The 19391-nt window shown below is 41.1% G+C and overlaps 1 protein-coding gene across 1 annotated transcript in view; it reads right to left on the bottom strand.

Moving 5' to 3' along the window:
* Positions 1 to 19391, bottom strand: part of CARS2 (cysteinyl-tRNA synthetase 2, mitochondrial) — a gene marked incomplete in the record, with an annotated part of 379651 nt that overhangs the window by 197643 nt on the left and 162617 nt on the right. Inside the window, 1 exon segment of the mRNA XM_053707781.1 lies at positions 9552 to 9685. Coding sequence (XP_053563756.1) covers positions 9552 to 9685 — 134 coding nt within the window.

Genomic DNA, 19391 nt, shown 5'->3' with positions numbered 1-19391 from the left:
TAGGGACCGTCTGCCATAAGTCCCGTGTGGTGGCGTCTATTGGAAACATTTTTCTAAAAATAGGAGGGGGGAAAAACGGCACACCGGGTCTGTCCCACTCCTTAGTAATAATTTCTGTAAACCTTTTAGGTATTGGAAAAACGTCAGTACACACCGGCACCGCGTAGTATTTATCCAGTCTACACAATTTCTCTGGCACTGCAATTGTGTCACAGTCATTCAGAGCAGCTAAAACCTCTCCAAGCAACACCCGGAGGTTCTCAAGCTTAAATTTAAAAGTAGACATATCTGAATCAGGTTTCCCCGAGTCAGAGACGTCACCCACAGACTGAAGCTCTTCCTCAGCTTCTGCATATTGTGACGCAGTATCAGACATGGGCCTTAAAACATCTGCGCGCTCTGTATTACGTCTAACCCCAGAGCTATCGCGCTTTCCTCTGAAATCAGGCAGTCTGGCTAATACCGCTGACAGGGTATTATCCATGATTGCCGCCATGTCCTGCAAAGTAATCGCTATGGGCGTCTTTGATGTACTTGGCGCCATTTTAGCGTGAGTCCCTTGAGCGGGAGTCAAAGGGTCCGACACGTGGGGAGAGTTAGTCGGCATAACAACCCCCTGGTCAGAATCCACTGGTGATAATTCTTTTAAAGATAACAGCTGATCTTTATTGTTTAAAGTGAAATCAATACATTTAGTACACATTCTCCTATGGGGTTCCACCATGGCTTTTAAACATAATGAACAAGGAGTTTCCTCTATGTCAGACATGTTTATACAGACTAGCAATGAGACTAGCAAGCTTGGAAAACACTTTAAATCAAGTTAACAAGCAATATAAAAAAAACGTTACTGTGCCTTTAAGAGAAACAAATTTTGACAAAATTTGAAATAACAGTGAAAAAAGGCAGTTAAACTAACGAAATTTTACAGTGTATGTAACAAGTTAGCAGAGCATTGCACCCACTTGCAAATGGATGATTAACCCCTTAATACAAAAAACAGATTAACAAAACGAAAAATATGTTTTTTAAACAGTCATAACAACTTCCACAGCTCCTACTTTTGAAGCCTTTTGAGCCCTTCAGAGATGTCCTATAGCATGCAGGGGACTGCTGAGGGAAGCTGAATGTCACAGTTTGTAATTTTAACTGCACCAACTGTAACTTTTATACTATAACAGTGGAAAGCCTCAGGAAACTGTTTCTAGGCAAAAATAAAGCCAGCCATGTGGAAAAAACTAGGCCCCAATAAGTTTTATCACCAAAGAATATATAAAAACGATTAAACATGCCAACAAACGTTTTATATTGCACATTAATCAGAGTATATACCTCTGATAGCAAGCCTGATACTAGTCGCTATTAAATCACTGTATTTAGGCTTTAACTTACATTAATCCGGTATCAGCAGCATTTTCTAGCAAATTCCATCCTTAGAAAAACTTAACTGCACATACCTTATTGCAGGATACCCTGCACGCCATTCTCCCTCTGAAGTTACCTCACTCCTCAGACATATGTGAGAATAGCAGTGGATCTTAGTTACTTCTGCTAAGATCATAGAAAAACGCAGGCAGATTCTTCTTCTAAATGCTGCCTGAGATAAAATAGTACACTCCGGTACCATTTAAAAACAATAAACTTTTGATTGAAGAAAAAACTAACTATATTTTACCACTTTCCTCTTACTACCTCCAGCTATGTTGAGAGCTTGCAAGAGAATGACTGGATATGGCAGTTAGGGGAGGAGCTATATAGCAGCTCTGCTGTGGGTGATCCTCTTGCAACTTCCTGTTGGGAAGGAGAATATCCCACAAGTAATGGATGATCCGTGGACTGGATACACCTAACAAGAGAAATAGCTTAGATGCCTTCTTTTCAAATAAAGAAAGCAAGAGAACGAAGAAAAATTGATAATAGGAGTAAATTAGAAAGTTGTTTAAAATTGCATGCTCTATCTGAATCACAAAAGAAAAATTTGGGTTCAGTGTCCCTTTAAGCACCTTGTAATTGCAAGACATTTCTGTTGTGCTGCTATAGTGAATTAATTTGCAATTATTATCTGATAAAGTCAATTAGGGACAGATTTATAGCAGAGTTAGCCTTGAGGAGTCAGCAGTGTGCATTCAAAGTTCCCAATTTTCAGAGCTAAATCACATGAAAAAGGGGCAAAATAAATAATGAACTTATAATACAAAGTAGTTTCATTATGCATAACTAAACATTTTATACAGAATGTCAAGGTGTGTACTGTCTCTTTAATGCATTAAACATCATATCATTAAGTACCATATGTAGATCTGAATGTGCTGTAATATCTCTTTAAAGGCTATGAGCCAGCACTTAAAATGCTGCATAACTTAATAAACAGAAATTATTAAAAATGACTCTGATATATTTGGTGTCCCTTTATATTACCTGAGCAACATCTGACATATGGTCTCTAAAATTTATAACTCACAACCAACCAACATAGGATATGGATATCAGTAATTATATAATGAAAAAAACAATAAATGTGGATATATTAATATTATCAAGATATGAGATTTTTCTGGGATTTTCTACCCCAGAATTCCAAAAACAAACTGTTTGCCCAAACCTATGTGTTTAACCCCTGCAAAGAAGTTAAAGACACAGTTAAAGTCAGTTCAAGAGCATAAAACAGAATTTATGCTTACATGATAAATTACTTTCTCCAACGGTGTGTCCGGTCCACGGCGTCATCCTTACTTGTGGGATATTCTCTTCCCCAACAGGAAATGGCAAAGAGTCCCAGCAAAGCTGGTCACATGATCCCTCCTAAGCTCCGCCCACCCCAGTCATTCGACCGACGGACAGGAGGAAATATATATAGGAAAAACCATATGATACCGTGGTGACTGTAGTTAGAGAAAATAATTCATCAGACCTGATTAAAAAACCAGGGCGGGCCGTGGACCGGACACACCGTTGGAGAAAGTAATTTATCAGGTAAGCATAAATTCTGTTTTCTCCAACATTGGTGTGTCCGGTCCACGGCGTCATCCTTACTTGTGGGAACCAATACCAAAGCTTTAGGACACGGATGAAGGGAGGGAGCAAATCAGGTCACCTAAATGGAAGGCACCACGGCTTGCAAAACCTTTCTCCCAAAAATAGCCTCCGAAGAAGCAAAAGTATCAAATTTATAAAATTTGGCAAAAGTGTGCAGTGAAGACCAAGTCGCTGCCTTACATATCTGGTCAACAGAAGCCTCGTTCTTGAAGGCCCATGTGGAAGCCACAGCCCTAGTGGAGTGAGCTGTGATTCTTTCAGGAGGCTGCCGTCCGGCAGTCTCATAAGCCAATCGGATAATGCTTTTAAGCCAAAAGGAAAGAGGTAGAAGTCGCTTTTTGACCTCTCCTTTTACCAGAATAAACAGCAAACAAGGAAGATGTTTGTCTGAAATCTTTAGTAGCCTCTAAATAGAATTTTAGAGCACGGACTACGTCCAAATTGTGTAACAAACGTTCCTTCTTTGAAACTGGATTCGGACACAAAGAAGGTACAACTATCTCCTGGTTAATATTTTTGTTGGAAACAACTTTCGGAAGAAAACCAGGCTTAGTACGCAAAACCACCTTATCTGCATGGAACACCAGATAGGGCGGAGAACACTGCAGAGCAGATAACTCTGAAACTCTTCTAGCAGAAGAAATTGCAACCAAAAACAAAACTTTCCAAGATAATAACTTAATATCTACGGAATGTAAGGGTTCAAACGGAACCCCTTGAAGATCTGAAAGAACTAGATTTAGACTCCAGGGAGGAGTCAAAGGTCTGTAAACAGGCTTGATCCTAACCAGAGCCTGAACAAATGCTTGAACATCTGGCACAGCTGCCAGTCTTTTGTGAAGTAAAACAGATAAAGCAGAGATCTGTCCCTTCAGAGAACTTGCAGATAATCCTTTCTCCAAACCTTCTTGTAGAAAGGATAGAATCTTAGGAATTTTTATCTTGTTCCATGGGAATCCTTTAGATTCACACCAACAGATATATTTTTTCCATATTTTATGGTAAATTTTTCTAGTTACAGGCTTTCTAGCCTGAATCAGAGTATCTATTACAGAATCTGAAAACCCACGCTTTGATAAAATCAAGCGTTCAATCTCCAAGCCGTCAGTTGGAGGGAAACCAGATTCGGATGTTCGAATGGACCCTGAACAAGAAGGTCCTGTCTCAAAGGTATCTTCCATGGTGGAGCCGATGACATATTCACCAGGTCTGCATACCAAGTCCTGCGTGGCCACGCAGGAGCTATCAAGAACACCGAGGCCCTCTCCTGATTGATCCTGGCTACCAGCCTGGGGATGAGAGGAAACGGTGGGAATACATAAGCTAGGTTGAAGGTCCAAGGTGCTACTAGTGCATCTACTAGGGTCGCCTTGGGATCCCTGGATCTGGACCCGTAGCAAGGAACCTTGAAGTTCTGACGAGACGCCATCAGATCCATGTCTGGAATGCCCCATAATTGAGTTATTTGGGCAAAGATTTCCGGATGGAGTTCCCACTCCCCCGGATGGAATGTCTGACGACTCAGAAAATCCGCTTCCCAATTTTCCACTCCTGGGATGTGGATCGCAGACAAGTGGCAGGAGTGATCCTCCGCCCATTGAATTATCTTGGTCACTTCTTTCATCGCCAGGGAAGTCCTTGTTCCCCCCTGATGATTGATATATGCAACGGTCGTCATGTTGTCTGACTGAAACCTTATGAATTTGGCCTTTGCTAGTTGAGGCCAAGCTCTGAGAGCATTGAATATCGCTCTCAGTTCCAGAATGTTTATCGGGAGAAGAGACTCTTCCCGAGACCATAGACCCTGAGCTTTCAGGGATTCCCAGACCGCGCCCCAGCCCACTAGGCTGGCGTCGGTCGTGACAATGACCCACTCTGGTCTGCGGAAGCTCATTCCCTGTGACAGATTGTCCAGGGTCAGCCACCAACGGAGTGAATCTCTGGTCTTTTGATCTACTTGAATCGTCTGAGACAAGTCTGTATAATCCCCATTCCACTGTCTGAGCATGCACAGTTGTAATGGTCTTAGATGAATTCGTGCAAAAGGAACTATGTCCATTGTTGCAACCATCAATCCTATTACTTCCATGCACTGTGCTATGGAAGGACGAGGAACAGAATGAAGTACTTGACAAGAGCTTAGAAGTTTTGATTTTCTGACCTCTGTCAGAAAAATCCTCATTTCTAAGGAATCTATTATTGTTCCCAAGAAGGGAACTCTTGTTGACGGGGACAGAGAACTTTTTTCTTTGTTCACCTTCCATCCGTGAGATCTGAGAAAGGCTAGGACGATGTCCGTATGAGCCTTTGCTTTTGACAGGGACGACGCTTGAATCAGGATGTCGTCCAAGTAAGGTACTACTGCAATGCCCCTTGGTCTTAGAACCGCTAGAAGGGACCCTAGTACCTTTGTGAAAATCCTTGGAGCAGTGGCTAATCCAAATGGAAGTGCCACAAACTGGTAATGCTTGTCCAGAAAAGCGAACCTTTGGAACTGATGATGTTCCTTGTGGATAGGAATATGTAGGTACGCATCCTTTAAATCCACGGTAGTCATAAATTGATTTTCCTGGATAGTAGGTAGGATCGTTCGAATAGTTTCCATTTTGAACGATGGTACCCTGAGAAATTTGTTTAGGATCTTTAGATCCAAAATTGGTCTGTATGTTCCCTCTTTTTTGGGAACTATGAACAGATTGGAATAAAATCACATTCCTTGTTCTCTTATTGGAACTGGATGTATCACTCCCATCTTTAACAGGTCTTCTACACAATGTAAGAATGCCTGTCTCTTTATTTGGTTTGAAGATAATTGAGACCTGTGGAACCTTCCCCTTGGGGGTAGTTCCTTGAATTCCAGGAGATAACCTTGAGAAACTATTTCTAGCGCCCAAGGATCCTGAACATCTCTTGCCCAAGCCTGAGCAAAGAGAGAAAGTCTGCCCCCCACTAGATCCGGTCCCGGATCGGGGGCTATCCCTTCATGCTGTTTTGGTAGCAGTGGTAGGCTTCTTGGCCTGCTTACCCTTGTTCCAGCCTTGCATTGGTTTCCAGGCTGGTTTGGGTTGTGAAGTATTACCCTCTTGCTTAGAGGATACAGAATTAGAGACTGGTCCGTTTCTGCGAAAGGGACGAAAATTAGGCTTATTATTAGCCTTAAAAGACCTATCCTGTGGGAGGGCGTGGCCCTTTCCCCCAGTGATGTCTGAAATAATCTCTTTCAAATCAGGTCCAAATAATGTTTTACCTTTGAAAGGAATGTTAAGCAATTTTATCTTGGAAGACACATCCGCTGACCAAGACTTTAGCCAAAGCACTCTGCGCGCCACGACAGCAAACCCTGAATTTTTCGCCGCTAATCTAGCTAATTGCAAAGCGGCATCTAAAACAAAAGAGTTAGTCAATTTAAGTGCTTGAACTCTGTCCATAACCTCCTCATACGAAGATTCTTTACTGAGCGATTTTTCTAGTTCCTCGAACCAGAAACACGCTGCCGTAGTGACAGGAACAATGCATGAAATTGGTTGTAGAAGGTAACCTTGCTGTACAAAAATCTTTTTAAGCAAACCCTCTAATTTCTTATCCATAGGATCTTTGAAAGCACAACTATCTTCAATAGGAATAGTAGTGCGTTTGTTTAGAGTAGAAACCGCCCCCTCGACCTTGGGGACTGTCTGCCATAAGTCCTTTCTGGGGTCGACTATAGGAAATAATTTCTTAAATATAGGGGGGGGGGAACAAAAGGTATGCCGGGCCTTTCCCACTCTTTATTTACTATGTCCGCCACCCGCTTGGGTATAGGAAAAGCGTCGGGGGGCACCGGAACCTCTAGGAACTTGTCCATCTTACATAATTTCTCTGGAATGACCAAATTGTCACAATCATCCAGAGTAGATAACACCTCCTTAAGCAGTGCGCGGAGATGTTCTAATTTAAATTTAAATGTCACAACATCAGGTTCAGCTTGATGAGAAATTTTTCCTGAATCTGAAATTTCTCCATCAGACAAAACCTCCCTCATGGCCCCTTGAGATTGGTGTGAGGGTATGTCAGAACAGTTATCATCAGCGTCCTCTTGCTCTTCAGTGTTTAAAACAGAGCAATCGCGCTTTCTCTGATAAGTAGGCATTTTGGATAAAAGATTTGCTATGGAGTTATCCATTACAGCCGTTAATTGTTGCATGGTAATAAGTATTGGCGCACTAGATGTACTAGGGGCCTCCTGTGTGGGCATAACTGGTGTAGACACAGTAGGGGATGATGTAGTATCATGTTTACTCCCCTCATTTGAGGAATCATCTTGGGCAATATCATTATCTGTTGCATTACTGTCCTTACTTTGTTTGGACACTATGGCACAATTATCACATAAATTTAAATGGGGAGACACATTGGCTTTCATACATATAGAACATAGCTTATCTGATGGTACAGACATGTTAAACAGGCTTAAACTTGTCAACAAAGCACAAAAAACGTTTTAAAATAAAACCGTTACTGTCACTTTAAATTTCAAACTGAAAACACTTTATTACTGAATATGTGAAAAAGTATGAAGGAATTGTTCAAAATTCACCAAAATTTCACCACAGTGTCTTAAAGCATTAAAAGTATTGCACACCAAATTTCAGAGCTTTAACCCTTAAATTAATGGAACCGGAGCCGTTTTTACATTTAACCCCTATACAGTCCCAGAATGAGGCTCTGTCTATAACTAGAAAGGCCCCCATCTGAAAAAGGTGTCCAACACAGTGCCTGCCGTTTTTCTAAACATTCCCCAAGATTATAATACCAATAATTAGTTAGAATCTGCATAATATGCCTAGTAAAGCAATTGTTTTAGCCCAGAAAAATGTCTACCAGTTTTTAAGCCCTTTTTGAAGCCCTTTATTCTTTTATGTTTAACTAAGAAAATGGCTTACCGGTCCCCATGAGGGGAAATGACAGCCTTCCAGCATTACATGGTCTTGTTAGAAATATGGCTAGTCATACCTTAAGCAGAAAAGACTGCTAACTGTTTCCCCCAACTGAAGTTACTTCATCTCAACAGTCCTGTGTGGAAACAGCAATCGATTTTAGTTACTGTGCTAAAATCATCTTCCTCTTACAAACAGAAATCTTCATCCTTTTCTGTTTCAGAGTAAATAGTACATACCAGCACTATTTTAAAATAACAAACACTTGATAGAAGAATAAAACTACATTTAAACACCAAAAAACTCTTAACCATCTCCGTGGAGATGTTGCCTGTGCAACGGCAAAGAGAATGACTGGGGTGGGCGGAGCCTAGGAGGGATCATGTGACCAGCTTTGCTGGGACTCTTTGCCATTTCCTGTTGGGGAAGAGAATATCCCACAAGTAAGGATGACGCCGTGGACCGGACACACCAATGTTGGAGAAATATACTTATCCAGCAAAGCACAAGTACAGTCATATTCTGTATTTCCTTATTGCAATTTATAGGCCTTTAGACAACAAACACTTCCAAATCCCTTTCCTGCTTCAAAAAAACATCCCCTTCACTCTCTAGTTCAGGGTCCTTGGAAAAAAAAAACAAGACCCAGTGCAATGATACCACATACATTTGCGACCCTTTTTTATGCTTGGTCTGAAAATTTCTAAGATAGCTGCAGTTTTAGAAAAGTGACTAAAATGTTTGCATACTTTATTCCTCAATATAGTCAAACTTGAAAGTGTTATAAAAGGTAATATCACACACAAACTCTCATACAACACACACACCGCACACAAACACTGATACCACACACACACTCATATACTACACACACACTCATACAACACACACTGCACCCAAACTCTCATACAACACACACACACCGCACACAAACGCTGATACCACACACACACTCTCATACTACACACACCACACCCAAACTCTCATACAACACACACACAACGCACGCAAACTCTCATACGACACACACACACACCGTACACTCTCATAACACACACTCATACAACATACACACACCGCACATAAACTCTAATACAACACACACACCGTACACTCTCATAACACACACTCATACAACATACACACACTGCACATAAACTCTAATACAACACACACACCATACACTCTCATAACACACACTCATACAACATACACACACCGCACATAAACTCTAATACAACACACACACCGTACACTCTCATAACACACACTCATACAACATACAACACACACACACCGCACATAAACTCTCATACAACACACACATTGCACACTCCCATACCACACACACTCATTTAACACACATTTTCCTACAACACGCACACCACACACTCTCCTAGAACACACATAAGTCGTGACCCAGTAAAATGGTATTGCAACCCAGTAATGGGTCCTGACCCGTAGTTTGAAGAACCCTGCTCTATTCTAACATAATAACCCCTCCAACAGTGTAAAGTGTATTTTAAATGTGTTTTAAAAGTCTAAGTAAAAAAACAAACATTTATTGTGAGTAATATAATGTTAAGGTGGCAAACTCACCTGTATGAAGAAAATAATTCCCCCACTGTTTACACTGATGATACGCCTCACATTGAGCAATTTCATTTTCATGATGAGGAAACGACAGATCAATTCCCCCTGAATGGATGTCAAGATGACTGCCGAACACTAAGCTACAGAGGAAAAACATTTTTTTTTAGAGAATCCTAAGCAGCATCCCCTTTGAATTTTATTCATTTACATTGGTAACACCTGGTTCTTGGATATCTATACATCTCAAAAACTACATTTAAAGGGATATTCTAAAGTGAAAATGGCATGCTCTAATTTGTAAATGACATGCTATAATGCATTTTTTGTAGTAGTGACTCAACCCTTAGCAAGGGTTAAACACAGAGGTAAAATTCTGCTCAAGCAGCCAATCAGGAGCAGCAGTAGCATGACATTGATAATCACCAGCCTCGTATTGCTTGAGACTTGCAAGGTGTTTAGGTCCTGGGAATGTCATTTTCTAATGGCTGAATTAATTTCCGAAAACAAAACTAAAAATTACAACAAAATTATTGTCTTCAACGACAAATGTTAATGTTCTTAAAAAATATTTTCCCTGAATAGTATGAATACCTTCAAACAGTTTCTTATTGTGTTAATCTTGCTAAAAGTTATTTGCTATTAGAAATTTAAAATAGCAAAAAGTATGATAACATGAGCAAAATGCTTTTTTTTTTTTAAAGTGTCTAAAATACAAATAAACAGTTCAAGGGGTGCCTTTTTATTATGTACATATGTCTTACATATTATACAAGTGAATATAACTTGTTTCATTTTAATTAAACATAAGAATCTATTTCTAAACCTCCACTCTCACTAGACGTATGTATTTCTTAAAGGGGCAGTATAGTTGAAATTTAACTAAGGATTCAGATACATCATGCCATTTTAAACAACTTTCCAGATTACTTCTGTTATCTAATTTGCTTCATTCTCTTCGTATCCTTTGTTAAAGCTAGCTGTTGATTGGCACTAATGGAAGCTAGCTGTTGATTGGCACTAATGGAAGCTAGCTGTTGATTGGTGGCTGCACAGATGTGCCTCTTGACATTGGCTCCACTGTGTTTAGTCAGCTCCCAGTAGTGCATTGCAGCTCCTTATCTAAAGGATATCAAGAGAATGAAGCACATTTGATAACATAAGTAAAATGAAAAAAAAACAATTTATGTAAGAACTTACCTGATAAATTAATTTATTTCATGGTGACGAGAGTCCACGAGCTGTTACTGATGGGATAAACATTCCTACCAGGAGGCGGCAACGTTTTCCAAACCTCAAATGCCTATAAACACCCCTCCCACCTCACACATACCTCAGTTTAATGTATAGCCAAGTTGGTGAGGTGTTTAAGGAGCAAAAGCATAAAAAAGAGGAGCAGGAAAAAAACAATTTATGTAAGAACTTACCTGATAAATTACTTTCTTTCATAATAGCAAGAGTCCATGAGCTAGTGACGTATGTGAGATACATTCCTACCAGGAGGGGGCAAAGTTTTTCAAACCTCAAAATGCCTATAAATGCACCTCCCACCACACACATACTTCAGTTAACGTAGAGCCAAGAAGTGAGATGTAAAAAGGAGAAAAAAAGCATACAAAAAAGGAGGTACTGGAAAATAATATTGTGATTTTATACAAAAAAATATAACCACCATTAACAGGGTGGGCCTCATGGACTTTTGCCATTATGAAAGAAATTAATTTATCAGGTAAGTTCTTACATAAATTATGTTTTCTTTCATGTAAATGGCAAGAGTCCATGAGCTAGTGACGTATGGGATAAAATACCCAAGATGTGAAAGTCCACAGAAGAGTCACTAGGGAGGGAGGGGGGATCAAATTAAAACAGCTATTTCCGTTGAGAAATTAAATCCAAAAAATAAGTTCTTCCTAAAAACAGAAAAATCAAACTGAGACAGCTGCCTGAATAACTTTTCTACCAAAGACTGCTTCAGAAGAAGCAAATACATCAAAATGGTAAAATTGAGTAAATGTATTCAAAGAAGACCAAGTTGCTGCTTTGCAAATCTGATCAACTGAAGCTTCATTCTTAAAAGCCCAAGAAGTGGCAACTGATCTAGTAGAATGAGCTGTAATTCGCTTAGGCGGAGACTGTCCCGCATCCAAATAAGCCTTGTGAATCAAAAGCTTTAACCAAGATGCCAAATAAATGGCAGAGGCTTTCTGACCTTTCCTAGAACCAGAAAAGACAACAAATAGACTAGAAGTCTTCCTGAAATCCTTAGTAGCTTCAACATAGTATTTCAAAGCCCTTACCACATCCAAAGAGTGCAACAATTTTTCAAGCGAATTCGTAGGATTCGGACACAAGGAAGGAACAACAATTTCCCTACTAATGTTAGAATTCACAACCTTAGGAAGAAATTTAAACAAAGTCCGCAAAACAGCTTTATCCTGATGTAAAATCAGAAAAGGAGACTCACAAGAGAGAGCAGACAATTCAGAAACTCTTCTAGCAGAAGAGATAGCCAAAAGGAATAATACTTTCCAAGAAAGCAATTTAATATCCAAAGAATGCACAGGCTCAAAAGGAGGAGCCTGTAAAACCAAATTAAGACTCCATGGAGGAGGATAGACTTAATAACAGGCTTGATACGGACCAAAGCCTGAACCAAATAGTGAATATCAGGAAGTATAGCAATCTGTCTATGAAATAAAACAGAAAGAGCAGAGATTTGTCCCTTCAAAGTAATTGCAGACGAACCCTTATCCAAACCATCCTGAAGAAACTGTAAATTTCTAGGAATTCTAAAAGAATGCCAAGAGAATTTATGAAAAGAACACCATGAAATATAGTATTTCCAAACCCGATAATAAATCTTCCTAGAAACAGATTTACGAGCCTGCAACATAGTATTAATTACCGAGTCAGAGAAACCCCTATGAGTAAGCACTAAACGTTCAATTTCCACACTTTCAAATTCAGTGATTTGAGATCCCGATGGAAAAACGGTCCTTGATACAGAAGGTCTGGCCTTAAAGGAAGTGACCAAGGTTGGCAACTGGACATCCGAACAAGATCCGCATACTGAAACCTGTGAGGCCATGCTGGTGCTATCAGAAACACATGCGATTGTTCCATTATGATCTTGGAGATCACCCTTGGAAGAACAACTAGAGGCAGAAAAATATAATCAAGTTGGTAAGACCAAGGAACTGCTAACGCATCCACCATCTCCGCCTGAGGATCCCTGGATCTGGAAAGGTATATGGGAAGTTTCCTGTTTAGATAGGAAGCCATCAGATCTAATTCTGGCAGACCCCACATCTGTAAAATCTGAAAAAACAGATCTGGATGGAGAGACCACTCCCCCAGATGTCTGACGGCTTTGATAATCCACTTCCCAATTGTCTACACCTGGGATATGAATCGCAGAAATTAGACAAGAGTTGTATTCCGCCCAAAAAAGTATCCGTGATACTTCTTTCATTGCTAAAGGACCTCTCTGATGATTGACATATGCCACAGTTGTGATATTGTCTGTCTGAAAACGAATGAAAAGTTCTCTCTTTAATAGAGCCAAGCCTGAAGAGCTCTGAAGATAGCACGGAGTTCTAAAATATTGATTGGTAACCTCGCCTCTTAAAGTTTCCAAACCCTTGCACTGTTCAGAGACCCCCAGACAGCTCCCCAACCTGTGAGACTTGCATCTGTCGAGATCATAGTCCAGGAAGGACGAACAAAAGAGGTCCTTTGAATAATCCGAAGATGGTCCAACCACCAGGACAGAGAGAGTTGAATGTTAGGATTTAAGTATATCAATTGTGAAATCCGAGTATAATCCCTGCACCATTGATTCAGCATACAAAGCTGCAGAGGTCTCATATGAAAATGAGCAAAGGGGATCGCGTTTGATGCTGCAGTCATGAGACCTAAAACTTCCATGCACATAGCCAGTGAAGGGAATGATCGAGACTGAAGGTTTCGACAGGCTGAAACCAATTTCATTCGTCTCTTGTCTGTTAAAGACAGAGTCATGGACACTGAATCTATTTGGAAACCTAAAAAGGTGACCCTTGTCTGAGGAATCAAGAAACTCTTTGGTAAATTGATCCTCCAACCATGACTTTGAAGAAACAGCACTAGTTGATTTGTGTGAGATTCTGCTAAATGAAAAGATTGATTTAGTACCAAGATATCGTCCAAATAAGGAAACACCGCAATACCCTGCTCTCTGATTACAGATAGAAGGGCATCGAGAACCTTCGAAAAGACTCTTGGAGCCGTCACTAGGCCAAATGGAAGAGCGACAAATTGGTAATGCTTGTCGAGAAAACAGAATCTCTGAAACCGATAGTGATCTTGATGAATCGGAATGTGAAGATAAGCGTCCTGTAAGTCTATTGCGGACATGTAATGACCTTGCTGAACAAAAGGCAGAATAGTTCTAATAGTCACCATCTTGAAAGCTGGGACCCTTACAAAATGATTCAAAAACTTCAGATCCAGAACTGGTCTGAATTAATTTTCTTTCTTTGGGACAATGAATAGATTTGAATAAAAGCCCAGACCCAGTTCCTGAAGCGGAACTGGTATAATCAGCCCTGAAAGCTCCAGATCTGAAACACATTTCAGAAAAGCCTGAGCTTTCACAGGATATATTGGAATATGAGAGAGAAAGAATCTTCTCACAGGAGGTCTTATTCTGAAACCTATTCAATACCCCTGAAAGACAATGCTCTGAATCCACTGATTCTGAACAAAATCTGCCCAAATGCTTTGAAATAATTTCAATCTGCCCCCCACCATTTGAACTGGATTGAGGGCCGTACCTTCATGCAGTCTTGGGGGCTGGCTTTGGCTTTTTATAAGGCTTGGATTTATTCCAACTTGAAGATGGCTTCCAATTGGAACCAGAGTCATTTGGGGAAGGAGTGGTTTTCTGTTCTCTATTCTGACGAAAGGAACGAAACCGATTAGAAGCTTTAAATTTACCTTTAGACTTCTTATCTTGGGGCAAAAAAACTCCCTCCCCCCCAGTGATAGTGGAAATAATAGAATCCAAATGAGAACCAAATAAACTACTACCCTGGAAAGAGAGAGATAGTAATCTAGATTTAGATACCAGCATTCCATGATTTAAGCCATAAAGCTCTACTAACAAGAATAGCTAAAGACATAGATTTAACATCAATCTTGATGATATAAAAAATAGCATCACAGATAAAATGATTAGCATGTTGAAGCAAACGAACAATGCTAGGAAAATCAGAATCTGTTTCCTGATTTGCTAGGCTATCCAACCAAAAAGTTGATGCAGCTGCAACATCAGTCATAGAAATGGCAGGCCTGAGAATATAGCCAGAATGTAAATAAGCTTTCCTTAGATAAGATTCAATCTTCCTATCTTAAGGATCCTTAAAAGAATTACTATCTTTCATAGGAATAGTAGTACACTTGGAAAGAGTAGAAAACAGAATTTATGCTTACCTGATAAATTACTTTCTCCAACGGTGTGTCCGGTCCACGGCGTCATCCTTACTTGTGGGATATTCTCTTCCCCAACAGGAAATGGCAAAGAGCCCAGCAAAGCTGGTCATATGATCCCTCCTAGGCTCCGCCTACCCCAGTCATTCGACTGACGTACAGGAGGAAATATGCATAGGAGAAATCACATGATACCGTGGTGACTGTAGTTAGAGAAAATAATTCATCAGACCTGATTAAAAAAACCAGGGCGGGCCGTGGACCGGACACACCGTTGGAGAAAGTAATTTATCAGGTAAGCATAAATTCTGTTTTCTCCAACATAGGTGTGTCCGGTCCACGGCGTCATCCTTACTTGTGGGAACCAATACCAAAGCTTTAGGACACGGATGAAGGGAGGGAGCAAATCAGGTCACCTAAATGGAAGGCACCACAGCTTGCAAAACCTTTCTCACAAAAATAGCCTCTGAAGAAGCAAAAGTATCAAATTTGTAAAATTTGGCAAAAGTGTGCAGTGAAGACCAAGTCGCTGCCTTACATATCTGGTCAACAGAAGCCTCGTTCTTGAAGGCCCATGTGGAAGCCACAGCCCTAGTGGAGTGAGCTGTGATTCTTTCAGGAGGCTGCCGTCCGGCAGTCTCATAAGCCAAACGGATAATGCTTTTAAGCCAAAAAGAAAGAGAGGTAGAAGTTGCTTTTTGACCTCTCCTTTTACCAGAATAAACAACAAACAAAGAAGAAGTTTGTCTGAAATCTTTAGTGGTCTCTAAATAGAATTTTAGAGCACGGACTACGTCCAAATTGTGTAACAAACGTTCCTTCTTTGAAACTGGATTCTGACACAAAGAAGGTACAACTATCTCCTGGTTAATATTTTTGTTAGAAACAACCTTAGGAAGAAAACCAGGCTTAGTACGCAAAACCACCTTATCTGCATGGAACACCAGATAGGGCGGAGAACACTGCAGAGCAGATAACTCAGAAACTCTTCTAGCAGAAGAAATTGCAACCAAAAACAAAACTTTCCAAGATAATAACTTAATATCTACGGAATGTAAGGGTTCAAACGGAACCCCTTGAAGAACTGAAAGAACTAGATTAAGACTCCAGGGAGGAGTCAAAGGTCTGTAAACAGGCTTGATTCTAACCAGAGCCTGGACAAACGCTTGAACGTCTGGCACAGCTGCCAGCCTTTTGTGAAGTAAAACAGATAACGCAGAAATCTGTCCCTTCAGAGAACTTGCAGATAAATCCCTTCTCCAAACCTTCTTGTAGAAAGGATAAAATCCTAGGAATTTTTATCTTGTTCCATGGGAATCCTTTAGATTCACACCAACAGATATATTTTTTCCATATCTTATGGTAAATTTTTCTAGTTACAGGTTTTCTAGCCTGAATCAGAGTATCTATTACAGAATCTGAAAACCCACGCTTTGATAAAATCAAGCGTTCAATCTCCAAGCAGTCAGTTGGAGAGAAACCAGATTCGGATGTTCGAATGGACCTTGAACAAGAAGGTCCTGTCTCAAAGGTAGCTTCCATGGTGGAGCCGATGACATATTCACCAGGTCTGCATACCAAGTCCTGCGTGGCCACGCAGGAGCTATCAGGATCACCGAAGCCCTCTCCTGGTTGATCCTGGCTACCAGCCTGGGAATGAGAGGAAACGGTGGGAATACATAAGCTAGGTTGAAGGTCCAAGGTGCTACTAGTGCATCTACTATAGTCGCCTTGGGATCCCTGGATCTGGACCCGTAACAAGGAACCTTGAAGTTCTGACGAGAGGCCATCAGATCCATGTCTGGAATGCCCCATAATTGAGTTATTTGGGCAAAGATTTCCGGGTGGAGTTCCCACTCCCCCGGATGGAATGTCTGACGACTCAGAAAATCCGCTTCCCAATTTTCCACTCCTGGGATGTGGATTGCAGACAAGTGGCAGGAGTGATCCTCCGCCCATTGAATTATCTTGGTCACTTCCTCCATCGCCAGGGAACTCCTTGTTCCCCCCTGATGGTTGATATATGCAACTGTCGTCATGTTGTCTGATTGAAACCTTATGAATTTGGCCTTTGCTAGATGAGGCCAAGCTTTGAGAGCATTGAATATCGCTCTCAGTTCCAGAATGTTTATCGGGAGAAGAGATTCTTCCAGAGACCATAGACCCTGAGCTTTCAGGGGTTCCCAGACCGCGCCCCAGCCCACTAGACTGGCGTCGGTCGTGACAATGACCCACTCTGGTCTGCGGAAGCTCATTCCCTGTGACAGGATTAGCCACCAACGGAGTGAATCTCTGGTCCTTTGATCTACTTGAATCGTCGGAGACAAGTCTGTATAATCCCCATTCCACTGTTTGAGCATGCACAGTTGTAATGGTCTTAGATGAATTCGTGCAAAAGGAACTATGTCCATTGCTGCAACCATCAATCCTATTACTTCCATGCACTGCGCTATGGAAGGACGAAGAACAGAATGAAGAACTTGACAAGAGCTTAGAAGTTTTGATTTTCTGACCTCTGTCAGAAAAATCCTCATTTCTAAGGAGTCTATTATTGTTCCCAAGAAGGGAACTCTTGTTGACGGGGAAAGAGAACTTTTTTCTATGTTCACTTTCCATCCGTGAGATCTGAGAAAGGCTAGGACGATGTCCGTATGAGCCTTTGCTTTTGACAGAGACGACGCTTGAATCAGGATGTCGTCCAAGTACGGTACTACTGCAATGCCCCTTGGTCTTAGAACCGCTAGAAGGGACCCTAGTACCTTTGTGAAAATTCTCGGAGCAGTGGCTAATCCGAATGGAAGTGCCACAAACTGGTAATGCTTGTCCAGAAAAGCGAACCTTAGGAACTGATGATGTTCCTTGTGGATAGGAATATGTAGGTACGCATCCTTTAAATCCACCGTGGTCATAAATTGACCTTCCTGGATGGTAGGAAGGATCGTTCGAATGGTTTCCATTTTGAACGATGGAACCCTGAGAAATTTGTTTAGGATTTTGAGATCTAGAATTGGTCTGAATGTTCCCTCTTTTTTGGGAACTATGAACAGGTTGGAGTAAAACCCCATCCCTTCTTCTCCTATTGGAACTGGATGAATTACTCCCATCTTTAACAGGTCTTCTACACAATGTAAGAATGCCTGTCTTTTTATTTGGTTTGAAGATAATTGAGACCTGTGGAACCTTCCCCTTGGGGGTAGATCCTTGAATTCCAGGAGATAACCTTGAGAAACTATTTCTAGTGCCCAAGGATCCTGAACATCTCTTGCCCAGGCCTGAGCAAAGAGAGAAAGTCTGCCCCCCACCAGATCCGGTCCCGGATCGGGGGCCATCCCTTCATGCTGTTTTGGTAGCAGTGGCAGGCTTCTTGGCCTGCTTACCCTTGTTCCAGCCTTGCATCGGTCTCCAGGCTGGTTTGGGTTGAGAAGTATTACCCTCTTGGTTAGAGGATGTAGAAGTAGAGGTTGGTCCGTTTCTGCGAAAGGGACGAAAATTAGGCTTATTTCTAGCCTTAAAAGACCTATCCTGAGGAAGGGCGTGGCCCTTTCCCCCGGTGATGTCTGAAATAATCTCTTTCAAATCAGGACCAAACAGTGTTTTGCCCTTGAAAGGGATGTTAAGCAATTTTGTCTTGGAAGACACATCCGCTGACCAAGACTTTAGCCAGAGCGCTCTGCGCGCCACGATAGCAAACCCTGAATTTTTCGCCGCTAATCTAGCTAACTGCAAAGCGGCATCTAGAATAAAAGAGTTAGCCAATTTAAGTGCTTGAACTCTGTCCATAACCTCCTCATACGAAGATTCTTTATTGAGCGACTTTTCTAGTTCTTCGAACCAGAAACACGCTGCCGTAGTGACAGGAACAATGCATGAAATTGGTTGTAGAAGGTAACCTTGCTGAACAAACATCTTTTTAAGCAAACCCTCTAATTTTTTATCCATAGGATCTTTGAAAGCACAACTATCTTCTATGGGAATAGTAGTGCGTTTGTTTAGAGTAGAGACCGCCCCCTCGACCTTAGGGACTGTCTGCCATAAGTCCTTTCTGGGGTCGACTATAGGAAATAATTTCTTAAATATAGGGGGAGGAACAAAAGGTATGCCGGGCCTTTCCCATTCCTTATTTACTATGTCCGCCACCCGCTTGGGTATAGGAAAAACATCGGGGGGCATCGGAACCTCTAGGAACTTGTCCATCTTACATAATTTCTCTGGAATGACCAAATTGTCACAATCATCCAGAGTAGATAATACCTCCTTAAGCAGTGCGCGGAGATGTTCTAATTTAAATTTAAATGTTACAACATCAGGTTCAGCTTGTTGAGAAATTTTTCCTGAATCTGAAATTTCTCCCTCAGACAAAACCTCCCTCCTGGCCCCTTC

Source organism: Bombina bombina, chromosome 3, assembly GCF_027579735.1.
Source record: "Bombina bombina isolate aBomBom1 chromosome 3, aBomBom1.pri, whole genome shotgun sequence".
In the NCBI taxonomy this organism is placed as follows: domain Eukaryota; kingdom Metazoa; phylum Chordata; class Amphibia; order Anura; family Bombinatoridae; genus Bombina; species Bombina bombina.
Note: the sequence above shows the minus strand (reverse complement) of the source record. Positions and strands in the feature narration are given on the sequence as shown.